The 18,720-nt window shown below is 50.3% G+C and overlaps 6 protein-coding genes across 6 annotated transcripts; 1 reads left to right on the plus strand and 5 right to left on the minus strand.

Moving 5' to 3' along the window:
• Window positions 1–400: 400 nt before the first annotated feature.
• Window positions 401–1,636, minus strand: ALT_5571 (uncharacterized protein; the record flags this gene model as incomplete). Its single annotated transcript, XM_033554666.2, has 1 exon — window positions 401–1,636. One exon carries the CDS (start codon window positions 1,634–1,636, stop codon window positions 401–403), a length of 1,236 nt encoding a protein of 411 aa, XP_033410557.2.
• A 2,010-nt stretch (window positions 1,637–3,646) lies between these two features.
• Window positions 3,647–9,210, plus strand: ALT_5572 (disintegrin and metalloproteinase domain-containing protein B; the record flags this gene model as incomplete). The annotated part of the gene is made up of 4 exons (XM_089599929.1): window positions 3,647–3,749; window positions 3,808–4,070; window positions 4,131–5,580; window positions 6,923–9,210. 4 exons carry the CDS (start codon window positions 3,647–3,649, stop codon window positions 9,208–9,210), a joined length of 4,104 nt encoding a protein of 1,367 aa, XP_089455806.1.
• Window positions 9,211–9,838: 628 nt separating this feature from the next.
• ALT_5573 (ankyrin repeat domain-containing protein) lies at window positions 9,839–12,004 on the minus strand (the record flags this gene model as incomplete). The annotated part of the gene is made up of 3 exons (XM_089599930.1): window positions 9,839–10,126; window positions 10,234–10,607; window positions 11,323–12,004. 3 exons carry the CDS (start codon window positions 12,002–12,004, stop codon window positions 9,839–9,841), a joined length of 1,344 nt encoding a protein of 447 aa, XP_089455807.1.
• Window positions 12,005–12,425: 421 nt separating this feature from the next.
• Window positions 12,426–13,344, minus strand: cdc31 (putative cell division control protein Cdc31; the record flags this gene model as incomplete). The annotated part of the gene is made up of 2 exons (XM_089599931.1): window positions 12,426–12,917; window positions 12,967–13,344. The coding sequence occupies 2 exons, from the start codon at window positions 13,342–13,344 to the stop codon at window positions 12,426–12,428; spliced, it is 870 nt and encodes a 289-aa protein (XP_089455808.1).
• Window positions 13,345–13,990: 646 nt separating this feature from the next.
• On the minus strand, window positions 13,991–15,874 carry ALT_5575 (uncharacterized protein; the record flags this gene model as incomplete). The annotated part of the gene is made up of 2 exons (XM_033554660.2): window positions 13,991–15,486; window positions 15,547–15,874. The coding sequence occupies 2 exons, from the start codon at window positions 15,872–15,874 to the stop codon at window positions 13,991–13,993; spliced, it is 1,824 nt and encodes a 607-aa protein (XP_033410551.2).
• A 1,064-nt stretch (window positions 15,875–16,938) lies between these two features.
• ALT_5576 (ssDNA-dependent ATPase MGS1) lies at window positions 16,939–18,558 on the minus strand (the record flags this gene model as incomplete). Its single annotated transcript, XM_033554659.2, has 1 exon — window positions 16,939–18,558. The coding sequence occupies one exon, from the start codon at window positions 18,556–18,558 to the stop codon at window positions 16,939–16,941; it is 1,620 nt and encodes a 539-aa protein (XP_033410550.2).
• Between the last annotated feature and the right edge of the window lie 162 nt (window positions 18,559–18,720).

The raw sequence follows: 18,720 nt of genomic DNA on the forward strand, positions 1-18,720 counted from the left end.
GGTTTAGTTGTTACTATATTAATCTTTTTTATGTTGGTTGATCGTCCCTCGTGCTCGGCAAGAGTCTCGTATTGGCGAGGGTGGGGTTACGACGCAGAAAAGGACAGTTGGAAGACGTGAAGGAAATAGTTGGATTGCCTGCAATCACAGCGAAATTAGAATCTGACAGTAAGTGTGTATATACTGTAAATTAAGGCAAAAATATATCGTGAAGTGGAGGTTAAAGCCATCGACCAGGGATCCCGGTGGTCTCAGACAACCGAGCGAAGAATGCTTGAGGTGATACATGGAATGCCTGAAAGCAAAGAACTCCAGAAAAATGATAAGCATGCAAAGGCGCTGAATAGGCTCAATATGAAAAGTATGCGTGTCTATATGACGTAAATCGTAACCAATTCAATCATGAAGGCGAGGTGGTATAGTTCAGGGACTCAGATCTATCGGTATCGGGTGACTCAGTCTCAAGGGCTTGATTTGCGTTTGAGCCATCCACTTTGCCCTCAGGAGATGCGACAGATGAAGTTGGGCTGGAGAGTCGCGCAGAAGCACTGGAAGACCGACTATCCTCCGAGTCACTCGTGGTCAGGCTCTCCGTGTCCTTGTCATCATAAGTGCTCACATCTGATGCAGGTGTGGCATTGGCGACAAGAAGCTTAGAAGACGCATCCTCGGGCGTTTGAGGTACTTGGATAAGCTCGTTCCGCTTTTCCAATGGTCCCAAGGTCCATCTCCATTCGCAACGGCGCTTGACGCGACGCTGGCACGGTGTCTGGGGAGTGGAGGAACCATACGGATCGGTCTCAAGCCCGTCCAATAGTGCCACTGCGCGAATCTGTCTTTCCGCAGCTAAAGGTTTCCTCTTCTTCCTATCGCGCTGAGACTGTGATGTGGTGCGATGTTCGTCCTCGTCGGAGGTGTTTATGTCAGACGAAGTACGGCTAGAATTGGTATCCGAGTCCTCGCCGGAGCCAGCCTCTCCAGAAGGGCGATGTTCCACCTGGTCAGTGAGGTCGGAATGGCGCGCGGTGTAGTGCACGGTCGTGATCTCCTCCTCGAGTGGATACCGATAGCTCACCCGTTTCTCGGCGGGGAAGAACATCCTGCGCGAGCTCGATCCCCCATTAGGCCCGTTCGGGGCCACGGATATCGATCGCCGTCTCGCAGTAGGCTCTAACGGCGAGTTTCGGAGAATACTCTTTACCCCAAGAGGTTGTTGATATGGATTCCCGTTAGCATTAGTGGGATATGGTGACGAGGGTTTGCCGAATCTTGAAATGGAAGATTTGGAGGGTGACACGGTAGCAGAAGGCGGACAGGAGGAGACATCATAGGCGTTTCTAAAAGTGTTGCGCACAGTGGGAGACGCTGTGGCACCGGCTGCTAACGAGAGAGACAGCCCCGTTGTTGAACTGCCAAAGGTCATTGGTAGTGATTTGGTCTGAAGTGTGAGTTTCGGTCTCTGTGGGATGTTCGACCGCCGGTCGCCTGCCGCATTTGATGATACGCCGCACGACATATTTGTAGAAGCGATGCCTGCTTGACACGAGGTCTGTGATATTGTGTGGGCGTCCGTTCGATCAGCATCTGAAGGAGGGTGTAGATGCGACGGTAACGGGGGCATGGGGGCTGCAAGCATGGCGAAGAGACGGAGAGAGGGAGACCTAGGAAATGGCGCAAAATGATGGAGAGGAGAGCCCGAGGAAATAAGAATAAAATCAAGGTAAAGTAGAGGAGACAGACAGAGCGAAAGGACGGACTGCGCCCCGCACGAAGAGGCGATGGGGGGGAGTAGACTGTAAGTAAAGCCCACAGTTGGCCAGACCGGATTCCAACAATGAGACAATCGTCGGATAATCGATGGAGACGTTGGAGCTAAATGGGAATTATGGAAATAATAAGATATCTACTAAGAGATGGGAAAAGAATTTTCGAAAAATAAGAATAGAAATACAACGACGACGAAGAGCAGTCGAGGAGAGCAGGTGGGCGCTTGGAGGATTTCCTATTTTAGAAATGCAACTGCGGAGGCAAATCTGGCGATATTGACCTTGAGCAGTCTTTTCGCGGGCAAAGGCAGAAGGAATAAAAGTATGGATGTGAATATGAAGAAAAAGGAGGAGGAAAGAGAGACCTTTGAGTGATAATACCCCAGGAGAGCTTTATCTGGCCTGAAAAGAAGAAAAAGCGTCTATCACATTCATACTCCGTAGTAGGCGTGTTATTCAGAGGGTGCAGGGACTATTGGACGCCATCCTGGAGCAGCCGGTCTATTTCTGTCGTGCACATACGTATGTCTGCCTGTCTACTGTCGATCCGATCGTCAAGTCCAACTTATTCACCACTAGATTCAACCTTCTGTCAGAATAATATCAAAATCAGACAACCTGATACAATCTCTGACGGAATCGTCACATTGTCTATAGATTGTTGCGACCTGAACTCCGTTTATGGACAGACATGACAGCTTTGTAGGATCTCAAATACTTTCAGTCCAGTCCTCCAGGTACAGAATATCTTACCCAGGTACTATAAAAAGATCAGGGCAAGACACGAGGCGGTGGGGAAGGCTTCTAAGGTAGTACTACCTTACGTTTTAATACATACTAGTCACAAAACGGTATCCAAGTGTTGTACGGTAATGTAACATTTGAGCACCGGGAGTCTGGACTTACATGAACCATGGTTCCTCAGTCCTCAGTTTGTACCTTTTTGACTGTCCAGAAACAGTTCCAGTTTGATACTGTCTAGACAGAGAACAATGTTTCGAACTGTTCACCCTCAGAGCTCTCTCAGCCATGGGATTTGTCAAGCTCAGAGGCTTCGTGTTTCCACTACTACTTGTCTCTTACAAATGTTTCAACTCTTCCAGAGTACCGACTGAATCAAACATAACCTGATCATGAAAATGAAACCTCATACCTCTTCAGTGCTCAAAGAAGCTAAATGCACTGATTCATACAGCACTTCAGTGTACCAGTACTTGCAGAGTGACTTTAAATGCTTGGAGGTCTCTGAAATTGCTTGCAAGCGACTTTATTTTGGCCTTGATGGCATATCACTCCCCTTCTTCTCATCACGAGGATCATCAGAGTATTCGATGGTATGCTTAATATAAGAGTCAGCGTAATACGCAGCTGCAGTAGCTTTCCAGCTCGAGTCCTCAATAACCTTACTACTACGTACAGAGTAGTTAGTCCATTCAGATCACTCAAAATGATTCGAGGCAACATTGAGTAGGGTTATTTTGATGAGTGGACACCGCCACCATCCAGCCACTTAGTTTCCTGTGCCACAATCCCAGCCTCCACTTCGGTCCAATCATATTCTCCAGCGGAATTTCGTTTGTTGGAATAACTTCATCTTCGCCGCTCAACAGCTCTATTCTTGAGTCAGACAACGTGGGTACTCGCGTTGACTCGTTTCTAACAACACAGACTCAGTTGATGTGTTTCCTTAATCTCTCAGCTAATTAATCTGGTATCTTTCCACCGACTTTCCTTTGCAGTCTTGATAATGCCCACCATTAGATAGTCCAACAACAGGACCAATGCCGCACAATAGCATTACCTCAGCATCAGGTGGACGGGGCACAGTCACGTATCGAACGAAGACGGATCCTTACGGCTCCAAATTTTGACCAACCTAGATGGCTGCGCCTCGTAGGGATGACGGTCGAATCATCATTCATTTTGTTAGTGCCGTTCGTAACTATGCGCAAAGAAGCGCGGGAAATGGCCAGTTAGGTTATGGTAGTGATCGCTAATCACCCCTGAAAAATACAGGATTATGATTGCTTCTATGCCTCAGTGTTCGAGGCGGAACAGCCCGTGCTCAAGTCTCTGCCTCTGGCGGTTCAACAAAAGCAGATCGTGGTGACTTGTAACTACGAAGCTCGACGGCGAGGGCTGCGCAAACTGCAGCTGATCAAGGAAGCGAAGCAGATCTGTCCGGACGTAGTCATTGTTTTGGGTGAAGACCTCACCAGATTCCGCAATGCTTCCAAGGAGCTCTATCTCTTTCTTCGGGACTTTGTCTGGGGAAAGCGAGTTGAGAAATTGGGGTTCGATGAGGTGAGCGTATACCCTGCCTGTGCTTTCAGGATTTGGCCCAATGCTAATGATCGAGCATAGGTTTTTCTCGATGTGTCCGACATGATTACCTACAATGTCGAGATGCTGAATCGTAATGACCTCAAAAGCTCATTCTTTCACCTTGACCGTCGAGATCCCACAGTGGGTTTCACGTACGATGCGACAGTCTTTCAAGGACACAGCTATCCAGCTGTTCCCGACGTTGTAACAGACCCCGGCTCGGAGTGGCTTCGCATTAGATTGTTGGTTGCGTCGCATTTGGCAGCTTATCTTCGAAACCAGCTCGAGTACCAGAAGGGCTACACTGCCACTGTGGGCATTTCCACATCAAAGCTTCTCGCAAAGCTAGTTGGAAACACACATAAGCCCAACAGTCAGACAACTCTTCTGCCGCCTTATACTGTGGCGGAGCATGGGGCGAAAAGCAACGTGCTACACTTCCTTGATGCTCACGAGATCAGGAAAATCCCCGGAATAGGCTCGAAAATTGCGCATAGAATCAAATCATTCCTTACTACGACTGTAGCTGGGGCCGGAACAGAGGTAGTACGGACTAGCGATACAAGACCACACTCAGATGACCACACCGTCACGGTTGGAGACGTCCGTCTCTTCCCTGGCATGGGCCCTATCTTATTAGAAAAAATTCTAGGCGGCCCAGGATCTCCCAGGGACATTGGGGCGCGAATATGGGGGCTGATACACGGGGTGGATAACACTCAGGTTCTACAAGCTCGAGATCTACCGACGCAAATCAGCATTGAAGACTCATACGGTCGCTTAGACACTTCCAAAGAAGTCAAGAAAGAGCTGGTTGCTCTGACAGCCAGCTTGATCCGGCGCATGCGGGTTGATCTGACTGAGATGGACCCTGATGTCCATTCCCCAGCCGGCGAGCCCGCTGCAGCTGACGCTCTTAATGAAAAACGACAGCTCCGATGGGTGGCTCACCCAAGAACTCTTCGTCTCTCGACGTGTCCTCGCCCAGCTCCAGGCTCCGATCGGCCAGAGCGCCATGGTCTCAACCGGATATCACGTTCCGCTCCTCTTCCATCCTACGTCTTCAACCTCGATGAGAACGTGGATGCTTTGGCAGAGCGACTTGTGCAAGACTTGGCGATGCCAATGTTCCGGAAGCTTCACCCTGAAAACACGGGTTGGAACCTCCGTGTTCTGAATATTGCCGTGACTAATATGATAGAGAGTGCTGGTGACCAGAAGAACAGCAGCGGTCGAGATATTGGGAAGATGTTCCGTAAACAGGAAGCGACGCAGCACGATGATCCTACGCCAGAGCTGGAGAAGGTTACCTTCAGCGGCATCGCCCAGGGAGACATGGATTCGAAGACGGTTGATTCCGCCGGAGCCAACGATACCTGGGAGGAGAGCGACGAAGATGGCGATACGCCGTGTGTCGCCTGTACACTCTGCGGGACATTGATACCACATTTTGCCATGCTTGCTCATGAGACGTACCACACCGCTCCTGGTGATTGAGAACCTTGGGTTCGAGGCTGCGGTTATGTCCATGAGCTACCACATTTCTAAATTTGGATTATGTGATGGAACTATTTATGATCACAATAGTAGCCTTGATGCCTATCCATTTTCTATTCTGTTCTGTATGTACACGGTGAGCATCATCATCACCTCTGATAACCGGTCACCGCTATATGATCGGTCCAGCGTGAACCATATCAAACCCTCCGAGGTGAGATATGCTTTGCAGTAGCAGCGCTTCCTAGAATCTTCCGTTCTAACTCAATATGGTAAGATAGGCATACGTATGTTCGAATTAAAAATGGCCCACAGGACATCCAGCCACAGGCGCCGACTGATCTTGGCAGTGATCATTTGCTCCTTGTTGTGGAGGAGGGTTGTCTTGGACGACGGAATGCACAACGGCCATTCGCCATCTTAATGCTCCATCAATAAGACTAACGATGTATTCCTGAATATTCTTACAGAAATGTATTCAGATGACGATTAATAAGCCTCTTTATTATCCTCCATGATTACTATCGATGACAAGGGCATAAATCCTCTCTCATCAAACAATTTCTTACAAGACCCTGAAGACCCTTTGCGTGAGAGTCGAGTGCATCAGGAATCTTCGCTCCACCTTTGCCGCGCTCCTCCGCAACCTCTCCTCCTGACCGTCAACCATCTCATCTTATCCTCCTACTGTGTATATGATCAGACCCCCACTCGTTTCTGCTTAATTCAGTCATTCGCTTCTCCGGCCTTTCTTTCATCATCTTTGGTACCGCCAAGCCGCTGCGCCCCAGTAGAACGGATCTGCCTGGCGCCCAGCGACCGTCATCCCTATTAGTCTGATCCTAGTGGAGGCTTCTTGCCAGCCATTGTTCTTCAAAGGGTGAATTAAGTGTCTCTCGGAGTGTGAGAATCAATCAGTCGTCTTCTCGTCGATACTGAATCGGTCGCTTTCTCCCTTTTCATAGACAACGAAAGATTCTTGCAGGGTGCCTATGTCTGTGTTGATGTTCTCGACTGATCCGACCAAGTCCTAAGACATTGTTTCATCTTACTTCCTCGGCCATTCTTTTATCTTGTTGCCTGATGCCAGTATTTATTCGGACCCCTTAAGAGATTGAAAGAATATAGGGAGAAGGTTACGTTCCACAGCCTGCTTGATTGGAGTCTAGGGGTTCCGTCCACTTGTCGACGGAGATGAGGTTTCTCAAAAGTGCTCTGCCATTTGTTGCGAGTGCACTTTCACTCCTATCGATTCAGGTTGCTGGTTAGTCCGCATTACTTCTTCGACAGAGTTTTAATCGGAGATAGCTAACTTATCATCCAATGTCGTACAGCCCGATCGCAAGAACCTAGTGCCATCCAACATGTCTCGATACTTGAACATGCGGTAATCAACACACCCTCTCACGAGGTCGACCACCTTACAGATTTCGACGTCACATTCGAACTTCCAGATAAACATCAAACAATAAAATTAGAACTAGAACCCAACCATGATATCCTAGCCGATGATGCATACGTGCAGTACCTTGACGCGGAAGGAAACATTCATCGTGAAGAGCCCATCCAACGACATGAACACAAGGTTTTCAAAGGACGATCTCTGCTGAGGAGAGACAATGGTCTGTGGAAGCCCGTGGGATGGGCAAGGATTTATGTCCAACGGGACGGTTACCAACCCCTCTTCGAAGGAGTTTTCAGTGTCGATAATGACAACCATCACGTTGAACTCAAGTCAACTTACTTGCAGAAGAAGCGCGTCGAAGATGCCAGTATTCCCGACCGAAAGGACGAATATATGGTCGTCTACCGTGACTCCGATATGATTCGACAGGTCCGCAATGAGTTGAAGCGTTCTTTGATCAGCTCGTCGTCCTGCCAGGCCGACAAGCTCGGTTTCAACAGTGACCCGCAGCATCCGATCTTCCGCTCTGAGTTCCAAGACATGGACTCGGGTACCAGCAGCTATGGTTCCATGTCGCTGAATTCGTTGTTTGGCCTCAGCAAACGACAGTCGGATATTGGCGGTGTTTCAGGAAATGCGGGTGGTGTTAATCTGGCCCAAACCATCGGTAGCACATCCGGGTGTCCCAAGACCAAACAAGTGGCCTTGGTCGGCATTGCGGCAGATTGTTCATTCAGGGCTTCGTTTGACAACGACGACGCTGCCAAGCAATGGATCATTAACGTGGTCAACAGTGCCTCGGACGTCTATGAAAAGTCGTTCAATATTTCCATCGGCCTGCGGAATCTCACCATAACCGACAAGACGTGTCCTGCGACTGCACCGGCTTCGACGCAATGGAACATGCCGTGTGATCAAAGCAACATCACTCAGCGACTCAACCTTTTCTCCCAGTGGCGTGGACAACAGAGCGATGGCAATGCCTATTGGACCCTCATGAGCAATTGCCCTACTGGCACCGAGGTGGGTTTGGCATGGCTGGGACAACTCTGCAATGCAGAAGTTACCGGTGATGGCAGCAACTCGGTATCTGGCGCCAATGTTGTCGTCCGCGTCTCTGGTGGTGGATGGCAGGTCTTTGCACATGAGTCGGGTCATACCTTTGGAGCAGTGCATGACTGCGACAGTATGACCTGCGCGCAGAACTTGGAGGCCTCCTCTCAATGCTGTCCGTACAGCAGCGGGGCATGCGATGCCAATGGAAAGTACATCATGAACCCGAGTACAGGAACGGATATCACCGCGTTCTCACCCTGCACAATTGGAAACATTTGCTCTGCGTTAGGTCGCAACAGCGTCAAGTCCAGCTGTCTATCTGATAATCGCAACGTCGTCACCTACACCGGCAGCCAATGCGGCAACGGTATTGTTGAAGCCGGCGAAGACTGTGACTGCGGCGGCGAGTCGTCCTGCGGCAACAACCCATGCTGCGACGCCAAAACCTGCAAGTTCAAGAATGGAGCCGTGTGCGATGATGCCAACGACAGTTGCTGCTCGCAGTGTCAATTCTCTTCCGCCGGAACCGTCTGCAGAGCTAGTCTTGGGGAATGTGATCTGCAGGAGACCTGTACTGGGAATTCAAGCACCTGTCCTGCGGATTCGTTCAAGAAGGACGGAGAACAATGTGGCAATATTTCTGGCCTGACCTGCGCCAGTGGCCAATGCACCAGCCGTGACTATCAATGCCGGTCCGTCATGGGAAGTTTGATCCACGACAATAACACGTACGCATGCCCGCAATTCGATTCGTCATGCGAATTGATCTGTACATCACCCTCCCTGGGTTCATGCTTCAGTATAAACCAGAACTTCCTCGATGGAACGCCCTGCGGTAGCGGGGGTTACTGCCATAACGGACGGTGCGACGGCTCCAACATTGGATCCTGGATCGAAGAACATAAGAATATCGTTATTGGAGTCGCATGCGGTGTTGGCGGCTTGCTTGTCCTCTCCATACTTTGGTGTCTGATCAACCGCTGTCGCCGGCCACGAACTGTTGTCAAACGGCCACCGATGCGGCCCTGGCCGGGCCCTATGCCACCACCGCCCCCTCAAATGGGACAGTGGGCCGGGCCTAATAGAGGGTACCAAGGGCTCCGGGCTGAGCCGCCACCCCCGTACCCCGGACCGTACCAGCCAGCAACACGATATGCCTGATCTTTTCCTTCTTACCGTCACGAGCTCTCGGGATTGATTCCCGCAGCACTTGCATAACACTATCATTTATATCCGGTTGTATATGTTTGGAGTTAGAGAGATTTGACTTATCGTCTGGGTTAAGGCATTTGGAATCCTAGGCTCTGGTGTTTTTTGTGGGCGTATCAGATGTCAGACCTGTTCACACATCTGGTTTCATAGTTAGCTTTGGTTGGTATTACTTGCATATATCTGCACCTTTTTAAGAGAACTATTAACCGCGTTGCGGGCAGATGCGGTTAGCCCTAAATGTGTATGGATGCCATAGCACCTTCCCAAAACATGCAAATATGCTACCTTGGTCCATGGTGGCTTCATGTCCAGCTGAAATCAGTAACTACCTTAGCATTCTCCTCCCTACTACATGTATTTCGTTGATATGAGGGGATTTTCACAAATTTCTGTTTTCTCTGTTTGCGCCATTGACAGTGGAGGAGTATCTCTTCCTTCCTGTTCAATATCTGGTTGCATCGCCGACTTTGAGATCACTGAGCTTGTGGCCGTCCAGCTCCTTCTTTGAAATACCACGCTGGGCGAACATGCCGGTAATGCCCAAGAATAGGATCGTATCACCGCCATTCCTACCAGGCTAGGCAACAAACCGCGTAACCGCGCCGTTGGCTTTGAGATATTCCGAAATTGGATCGAATCTGTTCCCAGCTATATCAAGAGGCCTCCACCCAATAACAATCCTGGCGTTGACATCGCTCCCTCCCTCGACCGGCGAGACGACCGCTTCGTAATGGCCACGCTCTGCCGCATGATGCAACGGGCGAAAGTTATAGGAGCTGCGCGCCGCGACATCCGCACCATAGGCCAAGAGCAGTTTTATAGCTTCTATGTTCCCGCGGTACGCGGCCCGGTGCAACGGACTCGCCTGTCAATTATTCTCTATCTCGGTCTTGCTGCCGTGCTCAAACAGCAAGCGGCTTACTGCTGGTGTTCCTGTTGGATTGTCGGAGGCATAGGTCAAAGGAGAGGCACCGTTTTTGTCACAGCGTTGACATCTGCACCGAGTTCGATCAGCCTCCGCGCTACGGCTTCATTCTGTCCCAATGCGGCTGCATGGAGTGCTGTTGTTGGCGTGGCGTATATGGCACCGCTTAGTGAAGGATGAGAATACTCGGTGGTGTACACGGAAAGTCTAGCAGAGAGGTCGGCCCCGAGAGTGCCGACAAGATAATCCAAAAGGTCGACCTGTGCATGCAGAGTAGCAACCATCACCAGGCGAGCCTTCAATACACTGTCGATTTTGGTCTGTTTATGCTGCGTGAGTGACTGAATCTTTTGGATTGTCTCTCTACGCCCGTTTCTGGCAGCCCAGACAAGGACGGGGTTCGGGTCGACCAGAGCGCGGTCTTGGAGGAGTGGGTCGAAGAAGAATGCGAAGTCGCGAGATGTTCAAGCCGGAGAGTTGAGGTCTCTGGGCCATAGGAGATTGGAGATGAGAAGGATCAATCCTGGGGTAAGATTGAGTAAAAACATTGTGTCTGAGGAGGTGATGTGAGGTTGGGGAAGGTCGAAGTGTCGAAGTGTATCGCAGTAGAAGAGATACCAAGGTAAGCAACCTCTTTGCATAGACAGCACTGTGAAATCCATTGAATACTTGACTAATCCATTGTACCGTGCTAGCAATTGCATACAGCTGGTGTGAATACTGAAAGCTCCTGTCGATATGTCCGACTATCAAATGTTCCTCAAACCTTTTCACACGGATATTGCCTGGCTAACAATTATCTTCGAGAAGGGCCGAGTCATCTAGCTAAATACATTCACGCAAGGTATCTTTGGCAAGACCATATACCTGCTCCCAAGCGAGCTCGACCCTGTCAAGACCGATGCCCTCCAGCAGGTGAATGCAAGAGTGCCGACCAACGAGCCCCGAAACTGGGTAGACAAGGACATCATCCCGGCCTCCAGAGAGGTGCATGGGTACATGTCTTCAATCCTCTCCTCATCGATCTGGCATTCAGTCTTCGCGACGGACAGACTCCTGTGCCAACAGGGATGCTGCACAATAAAGAAACGGATCACCCTGTAGAAGCTACACCTCATCACTGGTACGGCGCTCACTTAAAAATCTTTCGAGCTCGCGTCCTAGCTCAGGACCCGTCAGAGCACCCGCTTTTCTCAGTATTTTCCGTACCGACACGGACGCTGCGAGGTCAAGGGGAGTATCAGCGTTGTAATCAATGGCAAAGACATCAGCCCGCTTATCAACAAGCAGCTGGACGGCCTCGTGGTTTCCGGACTCTGCTGCAAGGTGTAAAGCTGTGCAGCCCTCGTCATCACTTGCGTTAATATTTGCTCCGTGATCCAAAAGCAGTCTTATGGCGGCGGTGTTTCCATCAATACTAGCCCAGAGCAAGGGAGTCTGCCGTCGATCGGGCTCGACGGCTTCCGTCTGTGCCCCGTGTCCCAAAAGCAACCGTAGGATGGCTATCGAGTTCGCACCGTACTCTAATTCTTCGTCCGTATCCCAGGCCTCACCTGCGGAGGCGTCTTCGCGGTCCGGTTTCCAAACAGCGTAATGCAGCGGGGATAGCCCCCCAGTATCAATCGCGTTCACGTCGGCCCCTAGCTCAATCAACTTTTGTGTAGTGACTGTGTTCCCTTGTTCAGCGGCTTCATGTAATGCTGTCCTTGGCAATAGCGAATATTCATGAGGTACCATGGCAGAGAGGTTGGCGCCAACGGTGCGAACGAGATATTCAAGTAGGTCAACCCGGTTATGCAAGACGGCGGTCATGAGCATGCTCTCTTTTATGTGGGGAGGAATAAATATTGAAGCTCGTTTAACCAAACGACCCCTTTGCACTTGGCAGAGAGGGACGAGTACGTCTGACATGGAGCTACATCTAGCCCACGGCGCTGACCTCGAGTGCGTAATCGCAACGGCCACACACCTTGCACTATGTTGCGGAATATGGCGCGTTGAATACAGCTCCGGCTCATCGAGTGTGGCGTTGGTGTAAACCTCTTGTCTAATAATTCCGGAGAGACGTCGTTGGATCCGGTTAAATTCAAGAACGTGACACGCCGATCGACTGTCTCCTTGACGAACGGGGCTGTATCTGGTGACGAAGCACGGTTGACAGGACAATGTTTCATTACTCAAAAAGCACCAGAGCACGCATGACAGAAGAAGCATATACAAGCAAGTAACAGCACAATCATCATTGCCAGCAGATACTCACAAACGCATCCCGCGTAACACCACCGACACCTTCCAAATCAAACTCCTCGATCATCGCGCGTAGCTCCTCCTCCTCCAACCCCGTCTCCCCCAATTCCCTCGCAACCCGCCGCAAATCCTCAAGATCAATGTACCCCTTCCCACCCTCGTCAAAAAGCTCAAACGCCCGGAGGATCTCGTCCCGCGGATCCCGCTCCAGAATCTTAACGGCCGTCACGGTCTGAAACGCCGACAGCGGCATGAGGAGGTTGGAAGGATGCTGGGGGTTGGTGGCCGGCGTCGCCTTCGACTGCGCCTGGTGCTGCGCTGCCTGTGCCGCCGATTGCTGTTGTACTTGGGGCCGGGGGACGCCGTAGGTCGTGAGGAGGGAAATGAGTTCTTGTTTCGAAAGCGTGAAGCCGAGGGCGCGGAACGCGACGCGCAGTTCATGGTAATCTAGATGCCGGTCTCGGTCGAGATCGAAGAGCGTAAACTATCCACACCGTATCATATTAGCTAGATTCAAGAAAACTCTCCCATACCCATATGCCTTGGTCCGTCCGGAACACCGTCCAGAACACCGTCACGGTAGCTAGGCACAGGCACAGGCTAGAACAAAGTATCAGATCCCTTACAGCTTCATTAATCTCCTCCCTCTGCTCCTCCGTCAACCGATTCAACGGATTCGAGTCCTGCGAGGGCCCATGTGTCTGCGAATGCACTGGAGGTTGAGGCGCTGCCTGCTGTGTTGATTTCGCGCCCTCTGCGCCAAATTCGCCGGGCCCCGTCGCTCCCAGTCCGCGATGCCGAGAGAAGGACGACGCGCTGAAGGGAATCGCATTTGTATTCACGGAGCGATCGGGTAATTTGCCGCCTCCGTATGAGCGCGAGCCGAACGGTTGGTGGGCTGATGATGCCATGATGGCTGTTTGTTCCCCAAAGACTGTCGCCAGGACACGGGTCGGTAGAGAAACTGTCTCGTGCCGATAGAAGCGAGAGTAGACTAGGAGGATATTGGACAGTAATTTTCGAGGCTATGAAAATCGGACAATGCTGTGGTGTTCTAATTGAGGAGATTTGTTTCGTCTTTGTCTGCGGAGAAACGCGCTGGAAGCAGTCGCAGCGGCCAGACGCGAAGCGGTGGACAAAGCTTCTTGTTGTTCCTTGGGCGATCATACAACAGAATGTTAGGTATCAAAATGGTCGTTGCACCTCAGTTGAAAATTATTCTGATTTATATTACTACTAGCACAAAGAATCGCAATCACTTAAATTCAATGGTATAGGATTTAAAACTTTCTTTGTCCTCTGGTATCGTGTAGCAAGGTTATGTCATATGTAGCAAGATCCACCCAGGTTTTTGTTTTAGGTAGCCAACTTCGTTGCAAAAAATTGTGGAATTCATAATACCATAGCCAACTGATATTCCCGCAAGAAATCCATAGGGCCGAGTCAAATTACATTTGTTCGAGATTTCGGTGTCGATATCCCTGCTGGGTTGTCCTGTGTTGGCGAATTCTGGCAGCAAAATGGTGATATTGGAGCGAAAACTTGAGCAGATGGCAGCTAATAGCTTCCAGCCATGCTGGATTGGGCAGAATTAACTAAGGTCGTCCCACCCCAGGAGTCGGTTGGCGAAGACATAGACCAGTCGCCCATTAGCGTGTTTCTTCCAAATGCCTCAAAGTCGGCGAGGCTTTCGTCGAAGGGATAAATCTGGGATAACTCTGCTTCCAAATTCTCCCAGTCATCCGCACCGTCCATTATCTGCGAGGGATCTTGAGGCTGGCTTTCGGGGAAAGGAGCGGTAAGAGTTGGAGGCCCGAGGCTCTCGTTAAGAAGTAACTCAGCATCATATGAGACATGCAAGGACAGATAGAGTTGCCTGTGCATGACTATGGATGGCACACCCTGATCAAAAGGGCGTGAACAGATCGCGACGTTGAAGTATTGACGGCAGGAGACTGATGGGATATGCTTCTCAAAGAACACCTTCTTCTCGGCCTCCAATTTTTCTTTCTCCAGCTTTGACCCGAATACGTGCGGGATCTTCTCCTTCACACAATAGATGTTGGAGAGTACCATATTTGAGCGAATCTTAACCTCAGCAAATATGCCAGCCATTGGCTGTGGCAGTTCGAAGCTGGAAAGGGCTTCCAGGACTCGGTGGTAGAGGCCGACAGCGACCCAAACCGGGTTGACGCAGCTTGCACCGCTGCAGTCATTCTTCATGCCAGCAGACTCACCGTCGTAGTCTGATTTCTGTTTGATTAAGCTGTAGGCTTCGGAACCCAGCTCGTCTGACAATTCGCAGAGACCTCGTAAGCAGAGAGCCAGCATGTAGAACATCACTATCTTTGTTTGTTCTACATCAGTCGCTCGCACGTATACCTGCGTCTTGGAAAGGCATAAAATCGCCGAAAGCAGCTTGTGCAGGGCCACAGCAGTCTGCACGAGAGAGCTCACAGGGTATTGCGTCACAAATTTATCCATCTCTTCGGACTGAATGCACTTCAGGAGCTTAAGAATTAGCTGTTGGCTCAGACCGCTGGAAATGTTCATATTTGTAGCGTCGAGATCAGCCGCATGCATGACCCAGTAATCTATCACCTCGCCGTCGCATTGGCAGAAGCTGACAACAGCCTGGGAAGACGCACATTGAGATATCTCTTGTAGAGAACCAAAGATATCTTCAGGTTTCGTCGTTTGGAACCAAGTACTATCTTGGTTCATGTCCTGACAGGGAAGCAAGGACAGTTCTGCAGGTCTTCTGACGCACTTGGATTTGCTGTCTTGGCAACGAGGACAGGGGAGTTGCGGTTCGCAGGTTTTCTTCATGCGGTAACACCAGAGGCAAACGCCTCCCATTTCCTTGAGCTTCTTATTTTTCTCTCTTCTCTCGTCTGATTCCTCTTTGGTCTGTACTCGCGATTCGCGATGACGAGCTGGCCTTATTCCGTCCTCCATCACAAATGTAAACCCGGAGACGTTGCCAGGAGATCGATCCTGCTGGAGTGACCCGGCTGGAGGAGGACAGTGGACCCCCGAGAGGTTCATGGAGCCTTGGGATGTGACTAGTTCAGTTAATATATATACAAATGACGTGGGCAAGAGTCACTTACACTCGGAAGGAATCCGATCGGCCGATGATGCGAAGTCATATACATGACGCTCAACTGGTGACACTGTGCGAGTTCCGAGGGTATCGTACGGCCAGGCGGATAACTGATGTTCCAAATTCATATTCGATGCTGGTGGATTCGGCCTTTGAATCGGTGTATCATAAGGGACTGACACTGGAGAGATGACGGGCCCGGGAGAAGGAAAACAGGTGAAGCCTTGGGAGAAGTTCACTGGATGGGCATTGGTAAGGTTTACCATGCCGTTTGTGAAAGTGTGATGGTTTACCATGAGTTCAGTGGTAGCGCCGCGCGCGAACGGAGAGTCCATTTCAGCAAGAGGAAAATGATGTACATGATTATGATGTACATGCTGTAGTGTTTGTACTTGTTGTAAATTGAAGCTATGAGATGATGGGGTATCGTATGTCGCTTGGTGATGGATCATAGCTTCGTGTGATGATGACGCAAGACTCTCCATAGTGGGCTGGGGCGAGTTAGTAAATATTGACTGAAAAGATTCAGATATCTGAGCAGCAAGAAGAGGAAATGAGACACCCTCAAGCCTGGAACAGGGTAAACTTACACCTCCATTTGGAAGTTCTATGCTCTGATGTCGAGGGTCAAAAGATGTTTGAAACGATTCAAACTGCGACGGAACGAAGGGAAGATCCGAGGTTGGAATATAAGACATAGTATCGGATTCTAGTACTTTACGTGCGTAGTAAGGACGATCGAAGTCGTAAAGATAGTGTATAGGTAAATTAAGGCGGTCTCAAAGAGGTTCGATAAGTAACGAAGGACGTAAGAAGCGGGATGGTGAATGATGAGTTCAGGAGACATTGTCTGAAGAGGTCGAGGTATGTTGTCGTCGAAGTATGACGAGAAGGTAGGAGTCACAGTAGACCCAAAGTTAGGGCAAGGGCAGCATGACGACAACAAACCTTCCACCAAGCAACCACCGTCCTTCAGCAGTCTGCAAGCAAGACCGACAGCAAGCAAGACGGGCAAGGCTGAGTGCTCAGCACATGAGCAGAACAGCGACTGCTCTCTGGTTGAACATCAAAGCCAAATAAGACCAATTCCTGGCAGTTCTGCGCTGGAGTTGACTGGACACAACTGGGCTTGCAGCCTAAGGCAGAAAGCACTTCTCGACCAGAAAACTGTAGGTCTTCTGACCTTCCCGTCCTTGATCACTTACTGATAGCATCATCAGTTGCTCATGGGAAAAATGGCGATGTTTAAACCAACTCAATATCCGTTGGGAGAGTAGATGACCCTGCCAAGAATAAAGTTGGAAATCGCCCATTAGCTGTCCCTAGGTTGCGATTGAAGAGCAACTGCTCCTTGATAAAATTTCGCTTCTTGATTCATGTAGGAAGCGATGTAATCACTTCAAGGCTCCAGATGTTGTTCATCCTGAGCTATAAGATCAGGGTCAATCTCAGTGCCCAGATCTCGGTCTTCAAGAAATTTGCGGCCAAGTAGTTTCTCTGGAAGGTAATCCTGCACTACCTGACCATTGAGATAATTCGGGTTGTACTTGTACTCTTTTCCATACCCCAACTCCTTCATGAGTCGAGTGGGGGCGTTCCTCAGATGGATCGGTACTGGCAAGCCCGCAACCCCCGGCTCCCCCAAGGCTGCAAAAGTATTGTTCAAGCCGCGATACACTCGAGTACTCTTTTTAGAGAGCGCCATGGCTACTGTAGCGTGTGCGAGGTTGATGCGTGCTTCTGGAAGTCCGATCTTTTCGACAGCCGAGTGAGTGGCAATAGCAAGTGGCAGCATACTGTTGTCTGCCAAGCCGATATCTTCTGAAGCCACAACAACTAGGCGACGTGCAATAAACAAAGGGTCTTCACCAGATTGCAGCATGCGTGCGAGGTAGTATAGAGCAGCATCTGGGTCACTGCCCCTGATCGATTTGTGGAAGGCCGAGATTGTGTCATAATGTTGATCCCCTGCGCGGTCGTACACCAAAGTCTTGGTAAGCGATCGCTTCAATTCTTCTTTGGTCATGCCGGGACGTTTCGACAAGTCCATAGCCAGCTCCAAAAGGTTGAGGGATGTTCGAGCGTCTCCATCAGAAAAGCGAGCAAGGTACTCAATCAACTCATCATCTACGATTGAGGACGGTGAATAGTTGGGGCCCTCAACCCTCAAAGCTCGGTCAAGGATAGATTTGACGTCCTCATCGCTCAGCTTTGACAATGTGAAGGTCCTGCATCTGGAAAGGAGGGCGTTCTGGACTTTGAAAGACGGATTCTCGGTCGTGGCGCCAATGAGTGTGATTTGCCCACTTTCTACAGGGCCTAAGAACACATCCTGCTGTGACTTGGAGAAGCGATGGATCTCATCGCAGAACACTATCGTCTTCCTTCCAGTCAGACCGAGCTCGCTTCTGGCTTCTGCGAATATCTTTTTGCATTCCGCGACCCCGGTACTGGTACTGTTGATTTCCACGAATCTGCTCCCTACTATCGACGCGATGACTCTTGCAATGGTTGTTTTACCCGTCCCTGCATGGCCCCAGAGAATCATACTCGGGACTCGATCTTGTTCAATTAGTCCGCGGAGTACACCATTTGGCCCAACGAGCTCCTGGCCACAGACTTCATCGAGAGTCCGGGGCCGCATACGCTCAGCCAAAGGTGCTGCTTTCTGAAGCGCGTTCACCTTCGGCTTTTTCGGATGAGGCTCTCTTTGCACTTCATCTTGGTCCGGCTTGTTCCCGTTCAAGACAGACTCTTTCTCATGTGTAATCGTTCGTTTCCCGTTGACGGGTCGTAGCGGTGAAGGTGCGGACGGGGAATCACTTTGCGGTATGCTTTGGGAGGCGGCCTTTCGGGAAGAGGTCGGCTGAAAGAAGCTAGGTACTGGAGTCTTCTGAGAAGACCCTGGCTCCCCCGTGCTCGATGCCGGCTCCTCAATGAAGTTCTCACAATTGGAGTCGATATGGTCGTTGATCTTTAGGGACGGAACGGAATTCCCGCAAATGGGACAGGAAACCATGATGACTGGCCCATAAGCGACGACTACTTTTGAATTGGTGATCAATCAGACAAATTTCGTGGAGGTACCATGAAGAATGAATGGGGATCACTGCATCCTGGCCCTAACTAATCATTGAGCTTTTGACGCGTGAACGCGTCTGGACACCTACGCCGGACTGTG

Source organism: Aspergillus lentulus (genome assembly GCF_001445615.1).
Source record: "Aspergillus lentulus DNA, contig: Alt09, strain: IFM 54703, whole genome shotgun sequence".
Lineage (NCBI taxonomy): Eukaryota > Fungi > Ascomycota > Eurotiomycetes > Eurotiales > Aspergillaceae > Aspergillus > Aspergillus lentulus.